This window comes from Sorex araneus, chromosome 2 (genome assembly GCF_027595985.1).
Source record: "Sorex araneus isolate mSorAra2 chromosome 2, mSorAra2.pri, whole genome shotgun sequence".
Taxonomy (NCBI): domain Eukaryota; kingdom Metazoa; phylum Chordata; class Mammalia; order Eulipotyphla; family Soricidae; genus Sorex; species Sorex araneus.
Window position 1 is genome coordinate 373,527,732 of NC_073303.1, and position 25,688 is coordinate 373,553,419.

At 41.7% G+C, this 25,688-nt stretch overlaps 1 protein-coding gene across 4 annotated transcripts in view; it reads right to left on the reverse strand.

Annotated features, from left to right (window-relative positions):
- The window catches only part of DSEL (dermatan sulfate epimerase like), an 87,022-nt gene that overhangs the window by 60,144 nt on the left and 1,190 nt on the right, over positions 1-25,688 (reverse strand). The window contains exons 2-3 of one of the 4 annotated variants that reach the window (XM_055126248.1): positions 21,148-25,685; positions 11,421-12,236 (exon numbers count right to left, since the gene is read on the reverse strand). In XM_055126248.1, the coding sequence (XP_054982223.1) occupies positions 21,158-24,799 (3,642 nt within the window). In that variant the 5' untranslated portion in view covers positions 24,800-25,685 and the 3' untranslated portion in view covers positions 11,421-12,236; positions 21,148-21,157. Of the gene's footprint in view, positions 1-11,420; positions 12,237-12,276; positions 25,686-25,688 lie in introns of those variants that run through there. The other 3 variants (XM_055126249.1, XM_055126247.1, XM_055126246.1) reach the window with 3 other exon arrangements.

Below are 25,688 nucleotides of genomic sequence, written 5' to 3' on the forward strand. Positions count from 1 at the left end.
CGAGGATAGATACGTATTTTGTTCATTCTACTAACCTGATTATCACATATTAGTTTTAATACATCATCCCATTCTTACTTCTCCGGAATGACTCTTAATAGTTCCTGGTGGATAAACCTTTAAAGTGTCTTAGAATAAAATTTGTTAGCCTTTTTTAAGGCGTTTTGCATCTGTCGCAGAGACATTAGCTCGTAGCTCTTCATTTCTGTTGTGTCCTCCTCTAGCTTCAGTCTCAGAGGTGAGCAGAGAAAGTGAGTTTGCAAGTGTCCCATTCTCTGCTTTTTGGAAGAGTCTGAGGAGGGTCAGTGTTAATTCTTGTTAAATATCAGAATTTGTCAGTGCAAAGTGCAACTCTCTGCTTCTGTACTTCTTTCTTTCCTTCTTTCTTGCTTTCTTTCTCTTTTTTCTTTCCTTCCTTTCTTTCTTTCTCTCTTTCTTCTTTCTTTCTTTCTTTCTTTCTTTCTTTCTTTCTTTCTTTCTTTCTTTCTTTCTTTCTTTCTTTCTTTCTTTCTTTCTTTCTTTCTTTCTCTTTCTCTTCCTTCCTTCCTTCCTTCCTTCCTTCCTTCCTTCCTTCCTTCCTTCCTTCCTTCCTTCCTTCCTTCTTTCCTCCCTCCCTCCCTCCCTACCTTCCTTCCTTCCTTCCTTCCTTCCTTCCTTCCTTCCTTCCTTCCTTCCTTCCTTCCTTCCTTCCTTCCTCCCTTCCTCCCTCCCTCCCTTCCTTCTTCCTTCCTTCCTCCCTTCCTCCCTCCCTCCCTTCCTTCTTCCTTCCTTCCTCCCTCCCTCCCTCCCTTCCTTCTTCCTTCCTTCCTCCCTCCTTCTCTCCCTTCTTCCCTTCCTTCCTTCCTTCCTTCCTTCCTTCCTTCCTTCCTTCCTTCCTTCCTTCCTTCCTTCCTTCCTTCCTTCCTTCCCTCCCTTCTTCCTTCCCTCCCCCTTCCTTTCTCCTTCCCTCCCTCCCTCCCTTCCTTCCTTCCTTCCTTCCTTCCTTCCTTCCTTCCTTCCTTCCTTCCTTCCTTCCTTCCTTCCTTCCTTCCTTCCTTCCTTCCTTCCTTCCTTCCTTTCTTCCTTCCTTCCTTCCTCCCTCCCTCCCTCCCTTCCTTTGCTATCTCCACAGCTGAATTCTGCCTGTGTACCCAAAGAGCACTCCTGGCAGTGCTCTGAGATCCATGCACAGTTCTGCAGAGCTAACCAAGTTTGGTCGAGTGCAAGGTTACTCATTGCACTCTAGCGCGTCTTTAAAGACTATTTTGTTGTGGCTTGCTCCACCATGCTCAAAGTACTCAGGAGCCCTTGGGGGCCACAGGGCCTCTCCATGGGGTGCTATGGAGTTTGACTCACATTCCGACCCCTTGGAGACTTTTGATTATTTGACAGTTTTTCAAGACTCACATGAATTCTGAAATTTAGCAGTTGACAGTTCACTGTTTGTACTATAAATTTTATCTTTAAATCAGCCCAAGTGGTACCCATAAAAAAGCAATTGTAAGGACTGAGCATGTTTAAATAGTTGAAAGTGCTTTGTAAATAACAATGCACTTCACCATGCATCCTTTTACTTGGCAATTTAAGGAAGTTAATAAATGTATATGAGCATATTTTGATATAAATGCATTCCTGCATATGTATTATTTGTTAATAACATGCAAAGGGATTGTCTGTGTATCTCCTAACCAGCCCCTCTTGTTGCAGTATTATTTTCTCTTTCCTGTCTATCTGGTTCCTTATTTGTTTCTCTAATCTGTGGTCAGTACTTACTTTCCTCTCATTAGTACATCTTTCTAAATTTCTCTCATCTTATTTCTATTAGTATCTTACAGTCATAAATCTTGTTCTTATATCATGAAAAACACAAAATATAGAAAATTTCTGATATACTATGGGATGCATTAATTTTATCCAATGTCTAAGGATATTTTATTTTATTATTTTTTGCTTTGGGGGTCACACTCAGTGATGCTGAGGGGTTACTCCTGATACTGCACTCAGGAGTTACTCCTGGCAGTGCTTGGGGGACCACGTGGGATGCCAGTTATTGAGCTGGAGTTTAATTTCGCGCTACCCACAATACTATTGCTCCAACCTCTCTAAGGATATTTTAAATGAACCTCTAAGCTATGGCAAAGCTGTACGAATGCCTATTTTCCTTCATTATTTTTAATTTTTTTGCTTTTGGTTTAGCCCTGCTGGTAATCAGGAATTACTCTGCACAAAGGAACTACTCCTGGAGGTGCTCACGGGACAATACAGGATGCAGGGATTGACTGGAGGTATGCCACATGCAAGACTAATGCCCACCCCTCTGTACTATTGCTCCAGACCCTGACAGCCTATTTTCCAAACAAAAAGTCTTCATTTTTTTCAATAATATTTTGCGTTCAGGGGTGGGGGGCTGCATGCATTACAGTGCTTTTAAATTGCTCACTTTGAGAATTCCCTTTTCATATACTTGAAGATAAGGAAATAGAAAGAAAAAAACTATAAAGCACAGTTAATGATGAGAATTGGGATCGGTTCTTTTGCAGAAATTAATTGTCCTAGTTTTGAGTGAAAGTGAAGATGCTTATTTCACTGAAGTCTCTTTGAATAGACTTATGTCCCCAAACTGGAGTGTCCTTAAAAGCAAGGACTAGTTAACATTAGCATATCAAAACCCACCTGAGTGTTTGGAAGATTTTTTTTCTTTCATCTGCAAGTTTTCTCCAGAAGAAGCTGTAAGGAATGTATCCTGGGATGAGTTATATTTCAAGGTTACTGAAGATTCACAGGAGTGCATTCAAATGGAAAAGTGTTGAATAATACCCACTGGGTTCCGCTGGCAATATAACCTGCAGTCTGGAGAAACTTGTGAAATGATGATAATGGAACATTTTAAATCTAGTTCACTGTCATTGAAAATAAAAGCAGATTCAGACAAACAGCCAACCTTTTTGTCCAAATTTTACTATAAATTACACATGGTAACTTCCAATTCACAATAAATATCTGTCATTTTGGAGTAAGTAATAAACGATCACATTATTGCCTAAAATAATATGAAAACACAATTCACTTAAGGCCATTTAGGATATCAATTCTTTCTTATTTAAACAGTGACTTTTGGAGAACTCCCAGGATGTTTTGTAGTACAAATTTTGTCATTAAAATATATCAGTAATGAGACATCACTATGGTACCAGCAGATTATTTTCTGCATAGTAAAACTACAAAATCATAAAGATCACTTCAAACCCTAAAATAATTTATTTATCCTTGAATACTGTCTACTGGTTACTATTGTCTAATAAGTTGAAAATTTTAAACCGGATAAAGGGATGGTGTTGAATATTCTGACTAATAAATGCTAGGAAATGATAAAATTCTTGATTAATTAACTATGTCTGAGATCTTTTCCTATTTCCACCCCAGATGCTCTTTGGTAAAACTACTACATATTTTATTATATTTTTACTCTATCACTGTATCACTGTCATCCTGTTGTTCATCGATTTACTCGAGCAGGCACCAGTAACGTCTCTATTACACTCAGCCCTGAGATTTTGCAGCCTCTCCTTACTCGTCTTTCCCAATGATTGAAGGCTCTTTCAGGGTCAGGGGAATGAGACCTATTGTTACTGTTTTTGGCATATTGAATACGCCCACAGGTAGCTTGCCAGGCTCTGCCGTGCGGGCGGGATACTCTCAATAGCTTGCCAGGCTCTCCAAGAGGTATGCATATATCTTTTACTGTATTTTGGGATATGAATACACCATGGGAAGCTTGCAAGGCTCTCCCATGAACGCAGTAAACTCTTGATAGCTTTTCAGGTTCTCCAAGAGGGAGAACAGCTACAGGTCACCTTGGACGCTTTGCAGCCGTGCGTTTCTGGGAGCTTGGTCTTATAGTCTCTGGATGTTGGCTGTTGGTGGGATTACACAGTGCCGGGGGCAGTTTGTGGGTGTGACTGCCAAGCTACTGGAAAAAGGGAGGTCTGGCTAGAGAAGGCCCAGTCCCAATCTGAGCAGGCTTGGAGATCTCAGCCCCGGGACACACACACCTGGGTTCCTCTGCTGGTACCTTCATGCTTGAGGCTTATCCAAGTGTGTGGAGTAGCCTTGAGCATGGCTGTGGCTGGGTTCTGGAGGTCTTATATTTTTACTATACTTAAAAAACTATGTTTTTTACTACTTAAGAAGGCTTAATGGGGGCTGGAGCAATAGTACAGCGGGTAGGGAGTTTGCCTTGCACGAGGCCGACCCGGGTTCGATTCCCAGCATCCCATATGGTTCCCTGAGCACCACCAGGAATAATTCCTGAGTGCAGAGCCAGGAGTAACCCCTGTGCATCACCGGGTGTGACCCAAAAAGCAAAAAAAAAAAAAGACTTAAATATTGAAATTTAAATTCTGAACAGTTTAGATTAACTCTGCATAGTAAAACTACAAAATCATAAAGATCACTTTATGAAAATCATGACTCACTTTCACTGAGACTTATTTGAAAAAAAATAATATGATGAGGTAATAATGCCCTTCTGATTCAAAGGAGTGGACTTGTGGACCTGTATTGGGTCCATCTGTCTATTTCTTTTTCTCATATTTTATTTTAAACTTTATTTTAGTCACTGTGATTTATAGTACTGTTAACAGTAGGATCCCACACTCAAGGTGTTCTAACACCCCACCCAAGCAAAGTGTACACCAACACCCCATCCCCGAATGGTAAATTGAGTCATCTACTGTGTTTCTTTATGTCCTGCATCTGAGAGATCATTCTATGTCTGTCCCTTTCCTTCTGACTAACAACTCAGCATGCTATTCTCCAGCCTTATCCGGCAAGTTGTAGGATTTCATCTTTTCTGACAGCCAAGTAGTATTCCATTGTGTATATGTTTCTTTTTATCTGTTCTTGGGCACTTGAGTTGTTTCCAGGTTTTAGCAATTGTGCAATAAACACAGGAGTACAGTTTTAGCTGCAATGAACACAGGATTACAATGTCTTGTAAATAGAGTTTTGGGGCCCTTGGGGTAGATGCCAAGAAGTGGGATTGCTGGCTTATAAAAAAGCCAATTCTTGTTTTTTTTGACAATTGTCCACATTGTTTTCTGAAACTGTGGAACCAGACCACATGCCCATCAGAAGTGGATGAGACCAACAGATGGGCAACAGGCACATGAAAAAATATCCACCGTCACTTACTATTAGGGAAATCCAAATCAAGAAGAGGATGAGATACCATCTCACACCGGTAAGAATGGCACATATCAAAAATACTAGGGACAGTCTCTGTTGCAGGGGAATGTGGTGAAAAAGGAACTCATTCATTGCTGGTGGGAATGTGTGGTAAATCCATGTGAAAAACAGTTTGGAGGGTTCTCAGTAAACAGAAAATTGAGCTGCCATATGACCCAGCAATTCTACCTTTGGGCATCTACCCCCAGGACAGAAAAAATACGTTCAAAAGGATTGTATGCACACCAGTATTCATTGCATCTTTTCTATTTTTAACAAAGCAGAAGAAACACATTTAATTGAAATCTAGTATTGACCTTAGGTGGCACCATTGCTTCCAAAAGGACTTTTCTGTGGGGTGAGGTGGTGGTGTGTGTGTGTTTTCTCCTCCCTGAGCTGGCACCAGGATGCTTGCTGATGCTGTGGATTCCTTTACTGAGAGTTCAGGACATCCATGAAATGAAAGGGATCTGTTATTAATCCTTTTTCAACCTTTCAAAGAAGAGAGGCATTGAAAGATGGTTTGCCTGAACCCCCAAATCAATTACATGTGCAGGAAAAAAAAAGAAAGTAATAAAATTACCTGAAGAGGAGGCACCACAGAAGCGGTGTGTGTGTGTGTGTGTGTGTGTGTGTGTGTGTGTGTGTGTGTGTGATATTTTTTTCCTTTCGTTTTGTTTTGTTCTTCAGTATATCGAGGAAAGTGGGTGATTTTTCTATAATATGAACCAAATGTAGGAAGCATGGCTAGATTCAGTAACAATAGTCCAGTTGGGTGTGATTTGAAACTAAAATGATGAAGCAAGAATGTGAGATAAAGGCCAACTAAAATGAACAGGTCTTTGTTCCTGGGTCACCCATGTGACTTGTGCAGAAATGGTATCAGTACATAGTTCTGGTCCCTGTAGACAAGAGGCATGTATTGAGTGGGGTAGTGACACTTTATACTGGTGAGAAGCAGTGAAAGTTTCTTTCAGATGGCCTTGCAGTTCATTCTCAGTTTTATGGCTAGAAACTTTTGATAACATATGAGAAATAATTTTTTTCTTTAATTCGCACATTGATTTAGTGGCCAATGGGAAGACGTTTATTAAGGACAAACATTTGGAAATTAAAATATAAAATATACAATAAGAGGAAAATAACAATTTTTCTACTTTGAATTCCCAAAACAGATGATGTGCTTGTACACATTTACTGCTTTTTACTATTTTAATAGCCTTTTTTTGCATCATTCCCCATTAAAATATGCCTTTATGATGAAATTGAGTTTTCTCATTTTACACCTTCTTTTGATGCTTTGTTGGTCTTTCATAGAAATTTCAACTATGCATGCAAATCTCTCAATGTTGTTTCTTTGATTTCTGATGTTGCAATAATTGTTTAGTTCTGTCTTCTTACCCTTAATGTTTCTTGTAATCTTAAATATATTCATTTTCTTTTCTTTTCTTTTTTTTCTTTTTTGAGTCACACCCAGGGGTGACTCCTGGCTCAGGAGTTACTCCTGGCTCTGCACTCAGGAATCACTCCTGGCGGTGCTTGGGGGACCATTTGGGATACCAGGGATTGAACCTGAGTTGGCCTCATGCAAGGCAAATGCCTACCCTACTTTACTATTGCTCTGGACCAAATATCTGCATTTTCATTGAGAACATTAATATATCACAAAGAAAGATCCTACACCCTAATGTTCCCAGATGTGTGAGTACATTTTAAAAATGCAGATACAGGGAGATCTGCGTGTGGGAGTGAAAGTCTCTGTACTGTCATGCTTCCCAGTCTCCTCGGTTAGTCCCAGAAGGCACCTTTCCTACCAGAGTATAGCTTGGAAAAGTTGAAGTTGTTGTATAGAAGAAGCTTCTTTGGGACAATCCTTTAGGAGGAAGATCACAGCTAGATTGCTTCTCTTCCCTTTCTCTCAACCCTCAGGAGATAACCTTAGTAATGGCTACACCTGCTCTTCATGCACCCTTAGAGATTTGGAGACTTTATTCACTCTCTGAACCTTCATCAAGGAGGAGAAACAGACAGGGGTCCGGACAGACAAGTCACTACTTCCGGTGGAATATAACCAAACTGTCCCCATTCTGCCCCTGCCATCCCCACCTGCCTTGACACCATTGCAAAATTTTGTTCACAGGCTCACTTGAACAAAACTAGTGGGAACTAGAACCCAGATTTCTGCCTTTAAATACAGAGTATTCTGGAAATGCAAAAAAAAAAAGTATAGTAAATGACATCTGCACTTGTGTGTTCCTTGCAGCACTGTTTATAATAGGCAGGATCTGGAAAAATCCCGAGAACCTGAGAACAGATGACTGGTTAAAGAAACTTTGGTACAGCTACACAATAGAATACTATGCAGCTGTTAGAAAAGAGGAAGTCATGAAATTTGCATATAAGTGGATCAACATGGACAGTATCATGCTAAGTGAAATGAGTCAGAAAGAGAGGGACAGACATAGAAGGACTGCACTCATTTGTGAAATATAAAGTAACAGAATGGGAGTCTAACACCCAAGGATAGTAGAGATAAGGACCAGGAGGATTGCTCCACAGCTTGGAAGCTGGCCTCACATGCTGGGGGAAAAGGCAGTTTAGATAGAGAAGGGAATATCAAGTAAATTAAAGGGTGCTTGGAGGGCCCGCCGGGGATGGGAGATGTGTGCCGAAAGTAGACTATAGACCAAACATGTCACTGTCACTGTCATCCTGTTACTCATCAATTTGTTTGAGCGGGCACCAGTAACGTTCTCGTTGAGAGACTTATTGTTACTTTTTTGGCATAGCACAGCGGTTGGGCATTCGCCTTTCACGCGGCTGACCCGAGTTTGATTCCTCTGCCCCTCTGGGAGAGCCCGGAAAGCTACCGAGAGTATCGAGCTCGCGTGTCAGAGCCTGGAAAGCTACCTGTGCATATTGGATATGGACCAAACATGATGACCACTTAACACCTTCACTGCAAACCACAGCACCCTAAAGGACAGAGTAAAAGGGAATGTGCCTGCCACAGAGGCCATGTGGGGGAGTGGTGGGAGGGATACTGGGAATATTGGTGGTGGAGATTAGGCACTGGTGAAGGGATGGGTACTTATCCCTTGTATGACTGAAACATAAGCATGGAAGTTTGTAAGTCTATAACCGTAACTCACGGTAATTTATTAAAATAATAAAATAAATAAAATAATAATAATAATAAATGCAGAGTAATGATCACCTGGAGGTCTGCAAGCTGCCAGAATCATTCTGATTCCACGTGACCCTCTTGGGCTCTCACTTTATCCCCTTATAGAGAAGTTGGATCATACCCAGTGTTGGTCAGCGCTTGCTCCTGTCACTTGTGGTGAGTCTCAATGACCATCTTTGGTATCTGAAACTGAATTTGTCTGAGTAGCGTAAAAGGAAAGTACCTTTCCCACTCTGCTATCTCTCCAGCTCTCTGCTTATTCTCAATCACTGACCTTGATAACGATTAAAAAAGAAAGAAGTAACCTTATACATAATACCCATATATTAAAGGATATATTGAAAAAAAAATTAAACTAACATGATATCCACAACAAACAGTTTGTGGAGACAAATATCAGAAAATAAGATATTTTAGGCAAATAAAAAATAAGAAAAATATTAAGGAAGACTTAAAAGTAGGAAGAAGAAAACAAAAATAGAAGAGAAGCTTGACACCTTGATGGGAATAAAAAGAAGGAACTCTATATGAATAAATGTAAATAAATATGGATGGCCTAGAAAAGTATTCTTTTTTAAGGAAATAAATGAAATCAATTTTAAATAAAAACTCAACATTAAGGGCAAACTCAAGATAAACATGGCCCATGAACTCAACATTAGGTACAGGAAAATATATGTATAGACAGATTTGCATAGAGGCCACAGAACGCATTTTGAGCAAATTTATGTCACTACTGTGAAACAGAAGATCAAATTTATTTAAAACCATAATTTGACAAATAGGTTTATAAAATAATGTATATCCTCAATAAAACTATCCAGTAGCCTTCAAATTGAATTGCATAAGTAGTTAAAATGTTCCCAGAAAGAATGGAGAATAATCACTTGGTTTTGGAATGGAGTGTTGTTTCTATTTTGTTATTGTTGTTTGCTTTAGGGGTCATTCCCAGGAATGCTCAGGCCTTACTCCTGACTCTGTGTTCAGGGATCACTCCTGGCAGTGCTCAGGGGACCATATGGAGTGCCAGGTTTCAAACTTTGGTTATCCTCATGCAATGCAAGAACCCTTCCTACTAGCTATTTCTCCAGCCCTTAAATGGAATTTTTAACAAATATTCTAGGATTAAACACTCAAGGAAACATTTCTGGAAAAATATGAAATAGGAAGCTGCTTAATGGCCATGATCCCAGAGACACACAAATGAATCTTGGAACCCAGCGGCTTTTGGGGAATCTCAGAACCCAGTGGCTTTTGGCAGAAATGCGTCTGGACTTTGAATTAGGTTACCAGTGCCGGGCCACCCCAGGTGGGAAAAGGTGTCGTCCCTCTGCCTACCTCACCTGGCAGCTCAGTGGCCGCCATCTTCCAGAGGCAATTGGACAGTCAGATATGGGCCAGCAGTGAAGAGACACGCAGGCCTCATGGGATGGAGGTGGAGCCTGCCCTTGTCCTCCCCAGCCCCAAGGAGACTACATGTCTCCACCCAAGAACAGCCCCTCCAGTTACTGATTAAGCTGCTAATGGCCATGATCCCAGAGACACACACATGAATCTCTCAACCCCCTGGCTTTTGGCAGAATTCCCTCCAGATTTAATTACTAAAATTTCAGAATTCCAAGACCGTGACCTCGCGACATCATATGTTACTCATAATCAGCAATAGAAAACAAATTGACTAATGATGCCTTTTCAGCAGGTCTGAGTACTGGGGGGAAATCCCAAACAATAATGGTGGGTCTAGTGTTGAAATATTGAATGCAATCAAAGTAAAGAGAGAGTAATGTCGAAATCATCTGCCACACAGGCAGGGGGAGGGTGTGGGAGGGGGGATACTGGGGTTTTTGGTGGTGGAAAATGTGCACTGGTGAAGGGACAGGTGTTTCATCATTGCACGACTGAGACTTAAACTGGAAAGCTTTGTAACTGTTCTCACGGGTGATTCAATAAATAAATTTATAAAAGTAAATAAATAATTTTAAAAAGAGAAAATATGAAATATCACATCCTCCCCTTCTCATGTGCGACAATTGATATTGATTTCAAAATGTGACAGTATAGTAGGACAAAAAATTACAACCAGAAACAGTGTTGATGTATGTAAATATATTACATAAATTATGAATGAACTCTATCCAACAACAGAGGCAAGCAGAAGGAATCAACCCCCCATCTGGTTTGGCCATGAGGATGAAAGGTATCTCTACAACCTGATGCAGGGAATCTATGGAACATACATACAGCTTCTCTTGTGCTCATTGGCAAAATGCGTTACATTAATATTAGATATAGGACAAGGATATTCACTATTCTCAAACATGCCCCATTCTGACAAACACAGAATACTTTAAAAAGTTGTACAATCAGGAAGAACAAATTATCATCTTTGCTAAATCAATAGTACAAAACTATCTACATATTGTTTGTAAAAAGTAACTTACAGGTAAACTATTGAATTAGTAAAAGAAACGAACAAATTCCTGATACCATAAAAAAACACCAAAGTCAACTGCATTTTCTATGTACTAAAAACTGGGCAGAGGGCTGGAGCGATAGCACAGCAGGTAGGGCATTTGCTTTGCATGCGGCCAATCCTGGTTGGATTCCCAGCATCCCATATGGTCCCCTGAGCATGGCCAGGAGTAATTCCTGAGTGCATGAGCCAGGAGTAACCCCTGTGCATTGCCAGGTGTGACCCACCTCCAAAAAAAAAAACAGAAACAAAAAGAACTGGACAGAAAATGTGACTTAAAATAAATATCATCTGGTGCAATAACAGATACATAAAGGGAACACTTGTAAGTCAAAGGATTCACAAATGAAGAAGAGATATTTTTCTCTTTGAAGGAGACTAGAAGTCAATTCTCAAATTACTGAAATACACTCACAATAAACATGGATTGCTCTTCCTTTGTCCAAAGGAGCTATGCACTGGAACTCTAAAAGACATATGGAGAACAAAGGCTTTAAAAAGATCTGTGATACAGTGAGGAAAAAGAAACTAAAAAAAAAAAAGTGCCTTTCCAGATTTCTTTCAGGCAAGCGGACAGTAATTTAAACAGTGTGGCATTGTCATTGACATAATCGAATTTTCCAGTGGAATAATGTAGATGGCTGGGAAATAAGGTGACTACGACATATAAGGACTTGCTACGGGAAGGAGGATGGAGATGGCCTTGGGGTTATTCAATCTGGGAGAAGAGGAAAGAGCAATGTTGTGTGTAGAAACAAACCCGAGAAAGGGACACACCAATAAACGAAAAATCAACAAAATAAATACTTAACTATGCCAGACTCGAGGAGCTAGGGTGCAGGGAAAGACTGGGAGGAGACCGTCTGAGCATGTCCACTCAAAATCCGGAGGATGGAGACTGAAAGAATCTGCCTTCCACGGTCGTAGGTGGGACCTGGGTCTGGCGTGTGGCCAACGCTGATTGAGCGTCACTTCCGTGGGACGCTCTGCTATTAGTAGTTTCTCTGTGTGACTGTGTGGTTCTCCCCCGTCCTGACTTTCATGAACTAAGCCGCGATACGGAGAAATCCAGATGGCAAATGACTGAGGGTGAACCCCAGCCAAGAGTCAGGAAAGAAGAGGCTTTGAGCCCAACAACTCACAAGGAATGGAGTCGTGCCAACAACCACGTGGATTTGGCAGTTGGGGCGTCTCCAGGTGAGCCTCAGATGGGTCCCGAATCCTTGCCAGCAGCTTCACTGCAGCCTTTGAGAACCCTTCAGTCTCAGACTCAGCCCACAGAAATGGCGAGAATAAGTGTGTGCTGTTTGGACCATTTATTCTTCAGGAATAATCTCCGCAGTAATCGACAATCAATAAGTGTTTTAAATGCTTAGAAGAAAATCAAGGAAAAATGTTTAGAGACTAGACGTGGGGGAAAATTCTTTAATAAGATTAATAAGACGTCCCCCCCAAAGTATCAATAATAAAGGAACACAGCATATTTACTTACATTTATATTAAGAACACCGAGTATCAAAATAGATCACAAAATTCATAGTACAAAGATCATGAAAATATAAGTCAAAAAGTTATTCACAACACATAGACCACTAAAGGAATAGCATTGCTAGTATATGGTCAACTTCCATTTATCAATAAAAAAAAAAAAAAGAGAACGTGAATCTGGATTTTATTTTACAAAAAGAGCAACACAGAGGAGGGCAATTAGGTCTAGTTGGTGTGGATTTGTATTTATACCACAGGCCTGTGTAGAGTCTATGTCACTGGTATGCAAATGAAAACACAGAGCATAACACGGGTTTACCCTTCCATACAGGAATCTACTCAAAAGCCTGAAAAGGCGAAAAGCACAGGAGAAAAATCTAGAGCAACTGAAAATTTTCTGTAATGACTTAGAGTAACCATTTGTATGGGTGATCTGGAAAATAATAATTTAGCATCAATAGAATAACTGAAGATGTACATAGGCTATTCACCCAGATAGATATACTATATTGCAGGGAAGGAGGTGTTTTAGAAAAGTGCTGGTCATAAATATAACACAACCAAATCCTTATACATGTGCAATATAGAACACATATAAGCAGTTTTATCATTTTTGAATCTTCAAAAATTAGAACTATTCCCCAAATTTATCAAGTCAAAATAATATGTGCTATGCTCATACTCAAGTAATAAGCACATTACTTTGTGGAGAATAAATGATCTCCACCTATAAACACCAACATTTACTAGACAAGCAAAATTTTGAGTAAAGAAAATGCTGTTGCACACATATATGCATGTTACTGTTTATGCAAAGTTTAAAAACATGCAAAGATATAAAAGTATGTTGATAAAGATAAAGACACCTGTAGTGGAGCTATAAAGGAAAGCAAGAAAATAGAACATGTAAGATTCAAAGTGGATGTTATCCTGGGATCATTGGTAGACGTTAAAAGATGAGATATTTAAGTCAGATCTGGGCATAATTACTAATGCAAATGGTGCATTTTAGGCTGTTTGGCAGTTCCACGCATGTTCATTTTGCTAACATAGCTTATGTCACATGTGCTTGGTAAGAATGTGAAGTCTAATCCTACCGTCTTTGGCCACCCAAAGTTTAAGTACCATAGAGGTCTTCCCAGTGTGGTGAACTATCTTTTAAACGTCACCATCTCAGTCCCCCCTGTTTTGCGTACACTCGACAGCTAGTTTGACGAGAGCGGGTGGGAGACTGGGCATGCGCAGGATCAACATGAGATTGGCCTGTAAGCTTACATACAGTAGAAGACAGCAAAGAGCGGCCAGCAATATCCAAAATCAGCTGTCACGGAAAGGCATTTCTCTCCATCAAGGTCCTGAGCTCTCCTACCACTGAACTCTGGCCCGTGGCCCCAGGGCAGTGGCGCATGCTCTCTTGCACGTCTTACTCATAGGGTGGAAACTCTGGAAATTTAATGTGGAAACTCTGGAAATTGCTACTGGGTCCCAATCGACAGCCAGGGGAAAAGTAAAAAAGAAAGTATTCAAACTTGCAAAGCACCAACCAGAGGATAAACCAGCCTAGAGTTACTAACCCAATGACTACGTATGAAAGACATGAATTACCAAAATAAATTGTATCTATTACATACTTTTACATCATACACTCAGTTGCACTGTTGGGAGGCAAAGAATCACTATATATGTGCAATGTGGATGCACTACCTAACTAGTTTCCACTTACTCTGTAAGAGTAACAATGTTTATATATAGTCTCAGACAACTCCAGTTTTTGCGCACACTTCATAACAAATAGTGAAAAAAAAGTAAAAGGGATAAAAATGTAATGTTCACAAAAAGTCACAGAACAATCTTCACATTACGTATCTTCCAAATAAAACTAGAAATATAAAGTTATGCTTATGTTGTACAAATAGCACTTGTAAGATGAAGTAAAATTTTAAATAACAGCATTACATTTCATTTAAAAAAGTCTATTATCTCAATAAAACCCAGGATGAAATGTGATATACTCTGAAAAACTCAAAACGTGGTTACATAAGTTATAGAGACCTTGAAGTTCAAGTGAAATTTTGCATACAAATGTTCCTTGAAATATTAATATAAAAAAGTACTTCCAAATAACATATATTATGCAATTATAACATATATTACTTATATAATTGTAATTTTACATCTTTGTAAAATTCAAATAACATTATATACCAAGACATACATCAATTTGGTATTTGGGTATTAACCTATATACTCAAATTATCTGAAAACACTTTTAATATCTTTTCACTGGGAACATGGGGCATCATACGTGGGCCTGCCTTTACTGTGGGCACCTACAATAATAGAATCACAGTATCTCTTATCTCTCTAGATATGTATAATATATAATAATTTAATATTACACTATATATTACACATAATATATTCCATGGTACTATAATTTCTATCAAGAAACTCAGAAAATTTAAGTGAGCCTTTAAAGGAAATAAATACTCTTTTCATAGGTATTCTGCTTATGGAAGCAATTTTATTGTCTTATATATCCTTTTATTTTATTTTCTTTCTTGGGGCCACAGCCAGTTATTCACTGGGTTTACTCCTGAGTCTGCGCATGGATTAGACCTGGTGGTGCTCAGAGGGGCCATATATGGTGCCAGGGATGGAATCTGGGTCAGCCGTGTGCAGGGACTCTAACCATTGGACAATCACTCACTCTGGCCCTGCATTATGCATTCTTATGAGACCCTCTTACACTTTTGTAAAATTCTCCTTAAGGCATCAGATCCGGGTCGCTCTATGTGATCGAAACAGCCATATTTTAAAAGCCTATGTAATGTCAACAAATCTATAGCAAATAATTTCTTCCTTATGGTGCAAGGGCTGAGGGCATCATTTATATCAAGTGATGAATAAGGTAGGCTAGGTCTTCTGTTTGGTCACAGGGTGGTGCCAGTTGCCACTTCCAATGCAAGGATTAAGGGTTTTACACAGTTCTTTTATCAAATGAGACAAGTCACAGCAATCTAAGTTGATCTGATTTCCTGCAAGGAGGCTCTATTCTGGATGTCATCAGTGTAGCACATATGTGATTCTTTACATTATTAAGAATGAAGCATAACCCAATTTTGGAAATAAAGGAAGAAAAAGTATGGAAACATCCCACATATTCAAGACATTTGAGTAGCCAACATATTTAAGAGAAATCCCACATTATTGCACTTGAAATAAAAACTGCATTTCATGTAAAGAGAGAACAATGCAGTTTAGATAGAGCAATTGCAATGTACAATGGAAAAGATTTGCTTAGATTATAAATCACTTTTCTGTTTTTGTAAGTTTCAAGCTTACATCTTTTCTATGCAACGAAACACTCTTTGACTATAAGGAATACTACTTGACATAGTTAAAAATGAGTTCGCTGCTACATGGATGGATCTGAGGATGATCATGCTGAATTAACTCAAAAAGAGGGACAGATTGAGAATGATTTCTCATTCTTTTGTTTGTTTGTTTTTGCCTTTTGGGTCACACCCAGCAATGCACAGGGGGTAACTCCTGGCTCTGCACTCAGGAATAACTCCTGGCTTTGCTCAGGGGACCATATGGGATGCTGGGAATCGAACCTGGGTCAGCTGCACACAAGGCAAATGCCCTACCCGCTGTGCTGTCACTCCAGCCCTGATTTCTCCTTCTGAAAGAAATATAGAAGGGAAGTAACAAATGGCCAAAGGCATCAGAGCCAGCAATCTGGTCTACAGAACTAAGATAACTATGGTAGGTTATTGTGGGGGTAGGTTCAAGTGGGAACACTCTGGTGGAGCATGTATTTTGGGAACATTGTATATCTGTCACCATATATACAATTAAATACATTGTAAATCAAAGTACTTAAAATATTTTTTAAAAAGCTAAACACACATTTGCGTGTGCATGCCCGTGCATGCACACACACCCACACACACATATACCCTCTGCCCCCCTTCTTTATTCCTTGGAGAATTATTTTCATAAAATCATTTCACAAAATAACTTTTTTGTTTTAATGAATCTTTGATGAATATATTAGACTGATCATTAAGTCACAGACTCGGCAAGTTTTCCTTCCCACTTGGATAAACTTTTGTTAGCAGCACTGTGACATGCAGAATATGACGGAGTTTCTTCGAGGCTACTGGGAGATTCTTTATGGAGTTAGGGCTCATTTCTGTTTGTTCATTACAATATCCCCGTCTGGCAATATGGACCTGGAGATACTTGAAAAAGGAGGCAGAGAAAGAGCAGCAACCATTGGCCAGCCAGAGACAGGATTCAATATACTTTCCATCCCTGGCAATGATCATGAACACATATACTAAGCCAGATTTCCTTTTTTGTAAACATGATGCAGTACAGTGAGAGGAATATGGAGGGGAGCAAGCACTACACTAGAGGCAGTTCTTGTTTGTTTTCTATTTCCTTTAACAAATTTTTTTAAATCCCCTTTTGGAAATTACTCATTCACAGATGGAATATGTCATGGTCACTGTAGTCAAAATCCAATTTAAAAAAATTAGTGGTGCTATGTCAATCATAACTGACATATAAATCATTCCCAAATAGTCATTGTAACGCCCCCTAACTCTTGACTACAGAATAATTCTCCTTCATGCTGTCTTCCCCCAGGAAGCACCACCTCTGCCTCACCCTCTTTACATCCTCTTGGTGGGTTCCTTTGGTCCTGAAGCCTCTGGAGAGATTCTCTATTCCTCAAAGGGCAAGGTCAGAATTATCCAATTTTTGCATCCTCCCTTCAGACCGATAAATGTAGAGGTGTCCACAGTAGAACCCCTTGACAGTGCCTGCATACTCCTTCTGGAGAGAATATGAGTTTCCAATTATCCTGCAATCTACAGACCCTGAAGAGTCGTGTGTGCTGTAAAGTTACTCATATGTAGAACATGCCCAGAAACTGATCCGTGCTCAATCCTTCTCCCTCTTTCAAAGCGGAAGTCTTCTAAGGGGCACCTATTTAGAATGGGCCGGAACTGGCAGGAGACTCCTCGTGCCGGCATGTCTGAGTGGTTGTCTTCTCGGGAAGCTTAGGCTAGAGCACTGAGAACAGAGCAGGGGACAGGGCTGCAGCCATTACTTTGAGTCCCATGGCTGTGTGAAGGAAAGTAAAAAAAAGGACCGAGTCCTCATGCTTCGTGATCTGGAGTTGAACTGGGGGACCAGATGTCAAGTTTGCTTGCCATAGAACAAGAATTGTGGTTCAATCCATAACACTGAAGGTCAACCCACCACATAACACTTCCCCTATCTGCCTCCTCGGATCGACATTAACTTCCAACAGTTACCCAACAACCTGAAGAATCAGGTTATTCTAAATGTGTCCCAACTACAACCCCAAGTTGCTCTTCATATATTAATAAAGCAATATTTTTTGGCATGGAGCTTCAAGATGCTAGGTTATAAAGTCAATCTATATGTTTTTCCCCCTTCTGCATAACAGATATGAAAGAAAAGTTAAATAATGAGGCAAATCATCATTCAAGTCTAAAGACACTTAATCAAATGCCCACTTTGGGATCTGGGCCTCATAAATATGCCATCTTCTTAAAACAATTGTTATTTCGGGTTTCTGTATATTAAATGGAAGTGTACTCATCAATTTACCTTCCTTCTTCTGGATAGATTTTCCCATTCCCAATGCTCTCTGAAATTGTCATTATAGTAAATTCAACTCTTTTGTGGGTTTTGGGCTACACCCAGAGGGTTTGGGGCTAAACCAGGAGAGGTCACTCCTGATATTGCTCTGTGGCACATGTGATGTCAGATTGGACTTGGGTTACTTGCTGAAAAGCAAGGCCTTATGTAAAGGGTATAAATCCTGGGCTAAATTGAGGTCTTGGCAGGGGACCAATTTTTTTTTTTTATTTTTGGGTCACATCCAGCCATGCACTAGGGGTTATTCCTGGCTCTGCAGTCAGGAATTACCCCTAGTGGTGCTCAGGGGACCATATGGGATGCTGGGAATTTAACCCGGGTCGGCCGCATGCAAGACAATGACCTACCCACTGTGCTATTGCTCCAGCCCGGGACCAATATTTTTTATCCATTTTTGCATCCCTTCAAACTTTTGGTAGTTAGGTCAGCTACTACCACTATATCTGTTTCTTTGCAAACAAAATTTACCTCCAAAACTTCAAGGTTTAAATGTTGCTACTGTACGAATACATTTAATGAGCCCCAAGTTTAAAGAAATAAAAATGATTCAGCATGAAAAGGATGATCTTAGAAGTATCACCTAGCAATCATCACTCCTATAATTATCTTCAAGACCATAAAAGGAAGTGTTGATATTATTGATTTTGTCCCAATAATGCCCCCAAAGCAGAGAGTCTGTATATACTGAGGTACAGAGGTCAAGTTCCAACATGAGGACAGACACAGGGAGCTGATGAATGTTTTGGTCTCATGGGAGTACTCACAGGAGTCTGTACTTAGAAGCTTCTTGCTCTAGTAAGTTCCCCCTTGGAATGGGCCTGGGGAGGTTCAGAGATGAGGTGCCGCATCTGGCAGGGTTATGGGGCTGAAGGAATGTCAGGATACGCCATGTACATTGTTTGGGAAAGTGTACCCTTTTTTGGCTGTCACAGACTCGATCCGACTTTGAACACGATCACTCTCCCACATTCCCCCCACCAGCCACATGGGTTAGCCCACACTCCTTTGCCCGCAGGGATGTTTCTGGATAAGGTCCAAAGCTCATGCCTGCTTAACCCACACATTTTCCTCGTTCTTACCTCAGTCAGACCTAACGCTCATGCCAACCCAGTCTTTTTATTTGATCTGTCTTGACAGCACACATCTCAGGAACTGGGAACCAGTATTGAGGCTTGGTTGGTTCAGTAAAAGGAAAAGTGTGAGCAGCCCCATGACAATTGGACATGCTTGCTGATAACCCGGAGAGAGATAAAACAACCCTCTTGGCGAACCACGCAGGAATTCAGCTCCCGGGTTGCCCTCTCCCCCTGGATCAGTCCCATCATGCTTCTAATTCACTAGGACACAGGAGAGAGAGCAGTGGGAGCTGCAGGAAAAAGTAGATGGGACTCGGGTCCCTACCGTCACGGAAACAGAAGAGAAATGACAGCCAAGTTAGGCTCCACGGGAAGGGAACAGTCACGGCTTTCTCACTCAGGAGGCACTTTGACATAACAAGAAACCACTGAGAAAGACTGGCTTTATCTGGGTCAGAATGACACACTCCCAAGCGTGAGAGAACCGGGGGGGGGGGGATGACAGTTGGAGACATCAGCAAATGGTGGCGGAAGAGCAGCTCTTTTCTCGTGCCGACACTGCCTAATCGCTTTCCTGCCAGACCCGGTAACGCTGCCACTGGCTGACGCATCACGGCATCTCATTCTGAGTCCAGAGCCTCCCCCAATGAGACACTCTGCGTCCTGGGATGCCGACATTTATAATAAGATGCAGATGCGAAAGGAAACAGATGCCTCTGACATCACCCCCCAAGTGCCCTCCACTCTGCAGAGCTTGGCAGACTTTAAGCTCATTCAAAGGGATGGAGAGAAGTCAGGCAGTTTTCCAATTCTGTTGCCAGACTTAAAGTAAAGAAAGATAAATAGCTGAAACTACTGGTTGCAATAGCATAGCTTTCTCTTTCTTCCTTCCTTCTCTTTTCTTTCTTTCTTTCTTTCTTTCTTTCTTTCTTTCTTTCTTTCTTTCTTTCTTTCTTTCTTTCTTTCTTTCTTTCTTTCTTTCCTTCTTTCTTTCGTCTTTTTTCACCATAGTATTTATGCCACACAGACAAAAAGATATTTGTTTCTAAGTCTTGGTCAAGATTTAATGCAAAATTAATCAGGAAAAAAATATCCTCACAAGTATCAGGCATTTAATAGAGCAAGAACTGATTGTTTTTCACAACAGCGGCGGAACCAGGTGGAGGGCAGAGTGGGACTGGGGACAGCGGTAACATCAAGGATGGAAGGAAGGAGAGAAGAGAGATAGAAAAGGAGCAGCAGGTATGCTCTCCCAGCCCTCGGCACACACACTGTGTCCAGACTGTCTTATTACCTCAGAGTAAAATACTTTCAGGAATCTTTTAGGGCACTGTTTGACTTAAAGAAAAAAAATACACTAATGCAATGAGTAAATTTTGTAGTTCCAGCTGCACTTTGCAGAAGAAATCCTATTCTGAAAGGAGCTGGCACCATTTCTTGGTGATACCGCTGACGGTATTACACATTAAAAAGAATTCTGTGTGTGTGTGTTTGTGTTTGTGTGTGTGTGTGTACAAGAAAAACATGTCAGAAGGCTTTTGACAAAAGATAAGTCCATTTGACAACATCAGTCCCTTCTGAAAGCGAGTGGGGCATAGGCCAAATAGCAACCCCAAGACCTAAGGCAGTATTTGAGGTTCAGCAGTGACAGAGGAAGAAGAGTGAAAGGAAAACCTTCCCAACCCTCCCATCCCTCCAGCCCCCCAGTCTTCATGGTTGAATTTCATCTGCACCTGCTGCAAGGGAAACACTGGAACAGAAACATTGTAGCAGAAACAAAGGCAAGGGATGTCCAGACATTTAAAAAAAAATCATTTCTGTTGGACCAAATAGGGTAATTTTACTTTAAAATAATCTCTTTACATCTCTCTCTCTCTCTCTCTCTCTCTCTCTCTCTCTCTCACACACACACACACACACACACACACACACACACAGAAACAATACAAGAATAAACCACCTCTTCTAATTCACATCCACAACTGGGTTGGAAATTAGTGCAAATTCCCGCTGACCTGCAGCAACTTAGTCCATAAGTTTTGGGTAGCCTAGACGCTCCATGAGAGTCCCACAGATGTTCTCAATCACTTTCATTTCCTCTCTAGGCAAATTCTGCTTCCAAACATTAGTATTAGTTGGTGATATTTCCCCTTCATACGGAAGATAGAAAAGGTTCGTGGAGGTGGCAAACAATATTTGGTTTAAACTAGCAGGAGACAAAGGAATGCCAAGAAAGGCAAAAATCTTTTCAGTGGTTTTCTGAGGAAAATGCACAATATCTTCAAACTTGATCAGCTGGTAGCTGGCGGGCAGCAAATCTGCATTGATTCTCAGGGCGGCTGCTGTATTCGCCAGCCACAAATGAGCCAATAGGGAGACGGCATTTGATTTAGGTTTCGATAATTCTTCCCTCAATGCATCATACTCAAATGCATAGCCCGCATTTAGGTTGCACTTGCCTTTCCTTCCCTCTATTTTAAACAATTTCGCTAAGTGCTCTGGTACATTCTTCAAAGAGTACAGACTCGGCCTGCTACTGTACAGCATTGAATAAACCCACGCACGCGGGTCCCTGACTACGTACAATGCCCTCATGGAAGCCCCCAAGACTTCCTGGAAGAAACGCAGCTTTAAGGTCCAGCTTCCGCTGCTGAGACTGAGCACAGGGCGGGCGCTTGGGTAAAAGACCAGGTGTCTCCTCAAAGCCCTGATGTATTCAGCGTCTCTGTCAAAGGCGCCTTTCATCCGACTTCTTTGTTCTGGCAGAGACTCTCTCCTTTTCACTTTTCTTTTTCTGTCCTTGTTCGTGGCGGAGTATTGGGCCAGTCTCCCTCGACTGGGCTCGTGCAGATGGATGTTTTGCAAATGGAGTTTGGTGTCGTGGACCAAGGACTGCAGCCACCCCCGCAGTAAGCGAAACTGCACGCTGCGGATCTCTGCCACCTTCCACTCGCAAGCATCCACAAAGGAGTCGATGTCCAGCTCCGTCTCCGGGAGATCAATGTAGGCCGTTGGGACCCTGATGTAGAGGAAGTCACTACTGTTGAAAAACAGCTGTTTGAGAATTTCAGCCCCCGAGCCCGGAAGTGAGGCGATGACCACATCAGGGAGCTCGCCGTGGTGGCCCCCGGGCTGGAGAGCCTTTGTGCGGGCCTCCTCCTCCGTGGTCCTTGCCCATTTGGCACAGATGGGCTGAGTGCAAGTGCTCCACACGTCCAGCAGCTCGATGAACCACAAGGCAACGACGAGGATTAATATCCAGCGCATCAGCTTTCTAAAAGAAAGGTAAAACCGCCACTGGAAAGTCAAAATCACCAAACTGATGCACAAAATCAACCCAACTGCTATGTTAAATTTAAAACCAAAGGGGAAAATGACTCTGTCACGTTGGATGGGCTTCACAATTGCTTGAGTGCCCAAACCAAATCTGGTTATCTGACCCTGATCGGCCACGCTGGCAAAGCCTCCAAACCCCAGGTAATCGAACCTCGTCTTCAGGTTCTGATAGTCAGTTACAATCGAAACAACATGCTCAGTATTGTTGACATTGAGAGAAATCTGAAGCCCAGAAGTCGAATGATCAAGGAACCTGCAGCCAGACACATTGACGTAGGGCCCGTGAAAGACATAGGCAATCCGAGTCATGCTAGAGTCCAGGTGAAATGTGACGTTGACAAACTGTGTCCACCGCTTCTTAAATTCAGCAGCTTGCTCTGCTTCCTGTATACTCGCTACGGGGCTGTCGCCACGGTGATCAAACCAAAACATTTTGTAGTGTGCGTCCCACACGTCCATCATGGCACCGTTATACCTGTTCATAAACTTATAGGGAATGTACTTAAAATCAATATCCAGATTATGAAAGAAGGCACTGACGGATTTCAGCGGGGAATCACGTTGCTTCTCCACATGATCGACCACGAGCAAAGTTTGAGAGTTTAGGAGAAGCAGTGCCCGATACACACTTCTCAGCTTCATGGCTGAAGAGTACGCAGACACGGCCTCCCCGCTCACAAACACCATCTCCCCCTGTTCGGAGGCAGTGATGATGTCTCCAGCTGCATCACCGACCTCCTCGCCCGTCCACTTGAGCCACTGTGCACACTCTCCCAGCTGGCCCTCCCAGGGTTTGTTACACTGGCTTGTGGGAGACGGGGCGAAGACCAGCACGTTGTTCAGGTGACTGAGCTTGGGTCCATAGAGAGCTTCGGAAACAAACACTTGCCCGTTGGGGGCAAACGTAAACGAATTCTGATCTGGATGCTCGTGGCCCGGGTTGAAGCTTCTCCACCCATCGATCCAGGAGTATGGCTGGAAGTGAACTATGTCGTACACAGCTCGCCCTCCGAGCTTCCCGGACTTAAAAGACATGAAGGTATTTGTCTGTGTGTTCGGCAGGCCAGCGCCATAGGTGACCACGCCCCAGTTAGGGAACACGTGCATTTTTGCAGTGCCATATTCAGCAGGAGGCTGTGGGGTGAGTTGGGGATCATACCAGATGTACTCCGTGTGAAGAGTGCTCCACCTCTGAGCGGTCGAAGGGACCATTGGTCCATCTTTCGGCCGGTGCTTTCTGATTTGCTGGGCTAACCAGTTTCCAGCTCCGTTCCTTAAGATGAATCTATCCAAGAAAACCAACTGACTCTCTGGGCCATAAAACCAATTATAGTTGGAATCTGCGATGCCCACAGTTCTTTGGAAGCCAGGCAAAAGGGTGGCGTAATAGAACCAAAAGTGCATTCTTAACCAGTTATTGTCCAAGTTGTTGATATTAAAATGGCGCTGGGCTAGAAAAACATACTGTGTGACTGATTTAGCTGTGTAGCTTCCGTAAGCCACACCTTCATCCAAAGAACCATCCACAATATGATTCAAAAGAAACATTGTCTTTTCCATCACATCTACTACGACCTGTTTCCATACATTCACTTCGGGTCCTTTATCTATCCCAATCACCAAGGCCCCAGTGAGTAACGCGATCATATTAGTGGCTTGGTGGTTATGGAGAAGCTGTTTACCCCAAGAGCGGACCTTGGAATACTCATACATCTCCTCAGTGATAACCACGATTTTGTCCAGGTATCTTTGTCTTCGGTGGTCATCTAACAAGTTACATAAAAAATCAAAAGCCGTGGCAAAACCTGTTAAGGAGTGGCCAATGGGTACTTCATCTCCGGGTGCGTTCTCGACCAGCCAGTCCTTGTAGCTGACCATCCTGTCCATATATTCCAAGACAAAGTCAAAGGCGACTTTGTCTTCCGGGCACAGCAAACAGTACAGTGCTAACGGAGGCAGATTGTTACCATAAATTTCATTCCACTTGGCAGCAAAATCAGCGTGCTTGGGTGGAGGTAGGTAGTAGGTGGGATTGGATAGCATAGCTGTCACTGCACTTCTGAGGGCTCTAAAGAGATGCAAATGGCTGGTGCGAGACTTTTGTCGCAGGGCCTGGATCTCTCCAGCATCAAAATACAAACTTGGATGAAGCGTACTTTTCTTCAGCTTTTGGCTGGGTCTGAAATCTCGCACTTTCTGTGTCTTAAACTGATCCATATCCTCTGCGAAGACTGCCCAGTCTGAGAAATTGCTCACCGATTCCTCAAAAGTGGAGAAAGCAAACATCACTAATGTTAAAAACAAGAAATGTCCTGTAAACATCAGCGCCATGATCCATCAGAAAAACTCTTTCCTTAGGCATACATGTCAAACACAGTGCTCCATGGACTTCCCATCTGCTGAGTACAAAACAGACACGTAAGGCCCCAATATTACATAGAAGTCAATGTGATATGCGGGGAAATCCAGCTGACATTCATTCAGCACATGCGAAACAGGGGAGGCTGCCAGAAGCCGAAATCTCACATGCTTTATCTGTGCCGAGATAGCTTTGCTTCTAATTAAACTTCAGGGAATGTTAAAAGCTTGAATTTTCCACATCAGCAAAACAGTGATACAGTCCAACACCCAATACAATAAGAATTTATTTCCTTTGTGAACACTTGTCTTAACGTGAAGACTCAAAATACTCCTTCCCTCTTTTTTTTAAAAAAAAATGCATTCCAAAAATCCAAATTAAAAAGTTAGAACAGAACCATCATAGGTGGTAAAACACGGGGCGTGAATGATGCCTGGGTTTGCCGGAGAAGTAGATGAAGTATTGAGATTCTTGGAAGGAAACAGTCGGTATTCCTCTTAACGTTTTAGACTTCTTGTTTTGAGAAATTGTCCTTCTTGCGCTTTGGGGAGAAAAACATCCTCAACAGGTGTTTAAAGTCCTACGTGGTTTAAAAACAAACAAAAAGTCAAAATGCCTCTTCTCATTTCCAATCTGTCTCTTTCAGGCTTACTTACACATCAGCCCATCAAGACTCAGAGAAGGCGTTCTCGAGTCTTCTTTTATCGGCTTCATCTGGACCATTACAAAAATCTAATCTCTTCCGTCATCTAGGGACTTCTCTTGCAGTCACGAAGTACCCGCCAACCGGCAAAGCAAATTCCCTTCACCAACGGGGGCATCGTCTGTTTTTCTGTTCCTTTTGCATGACACTCCTTTCTG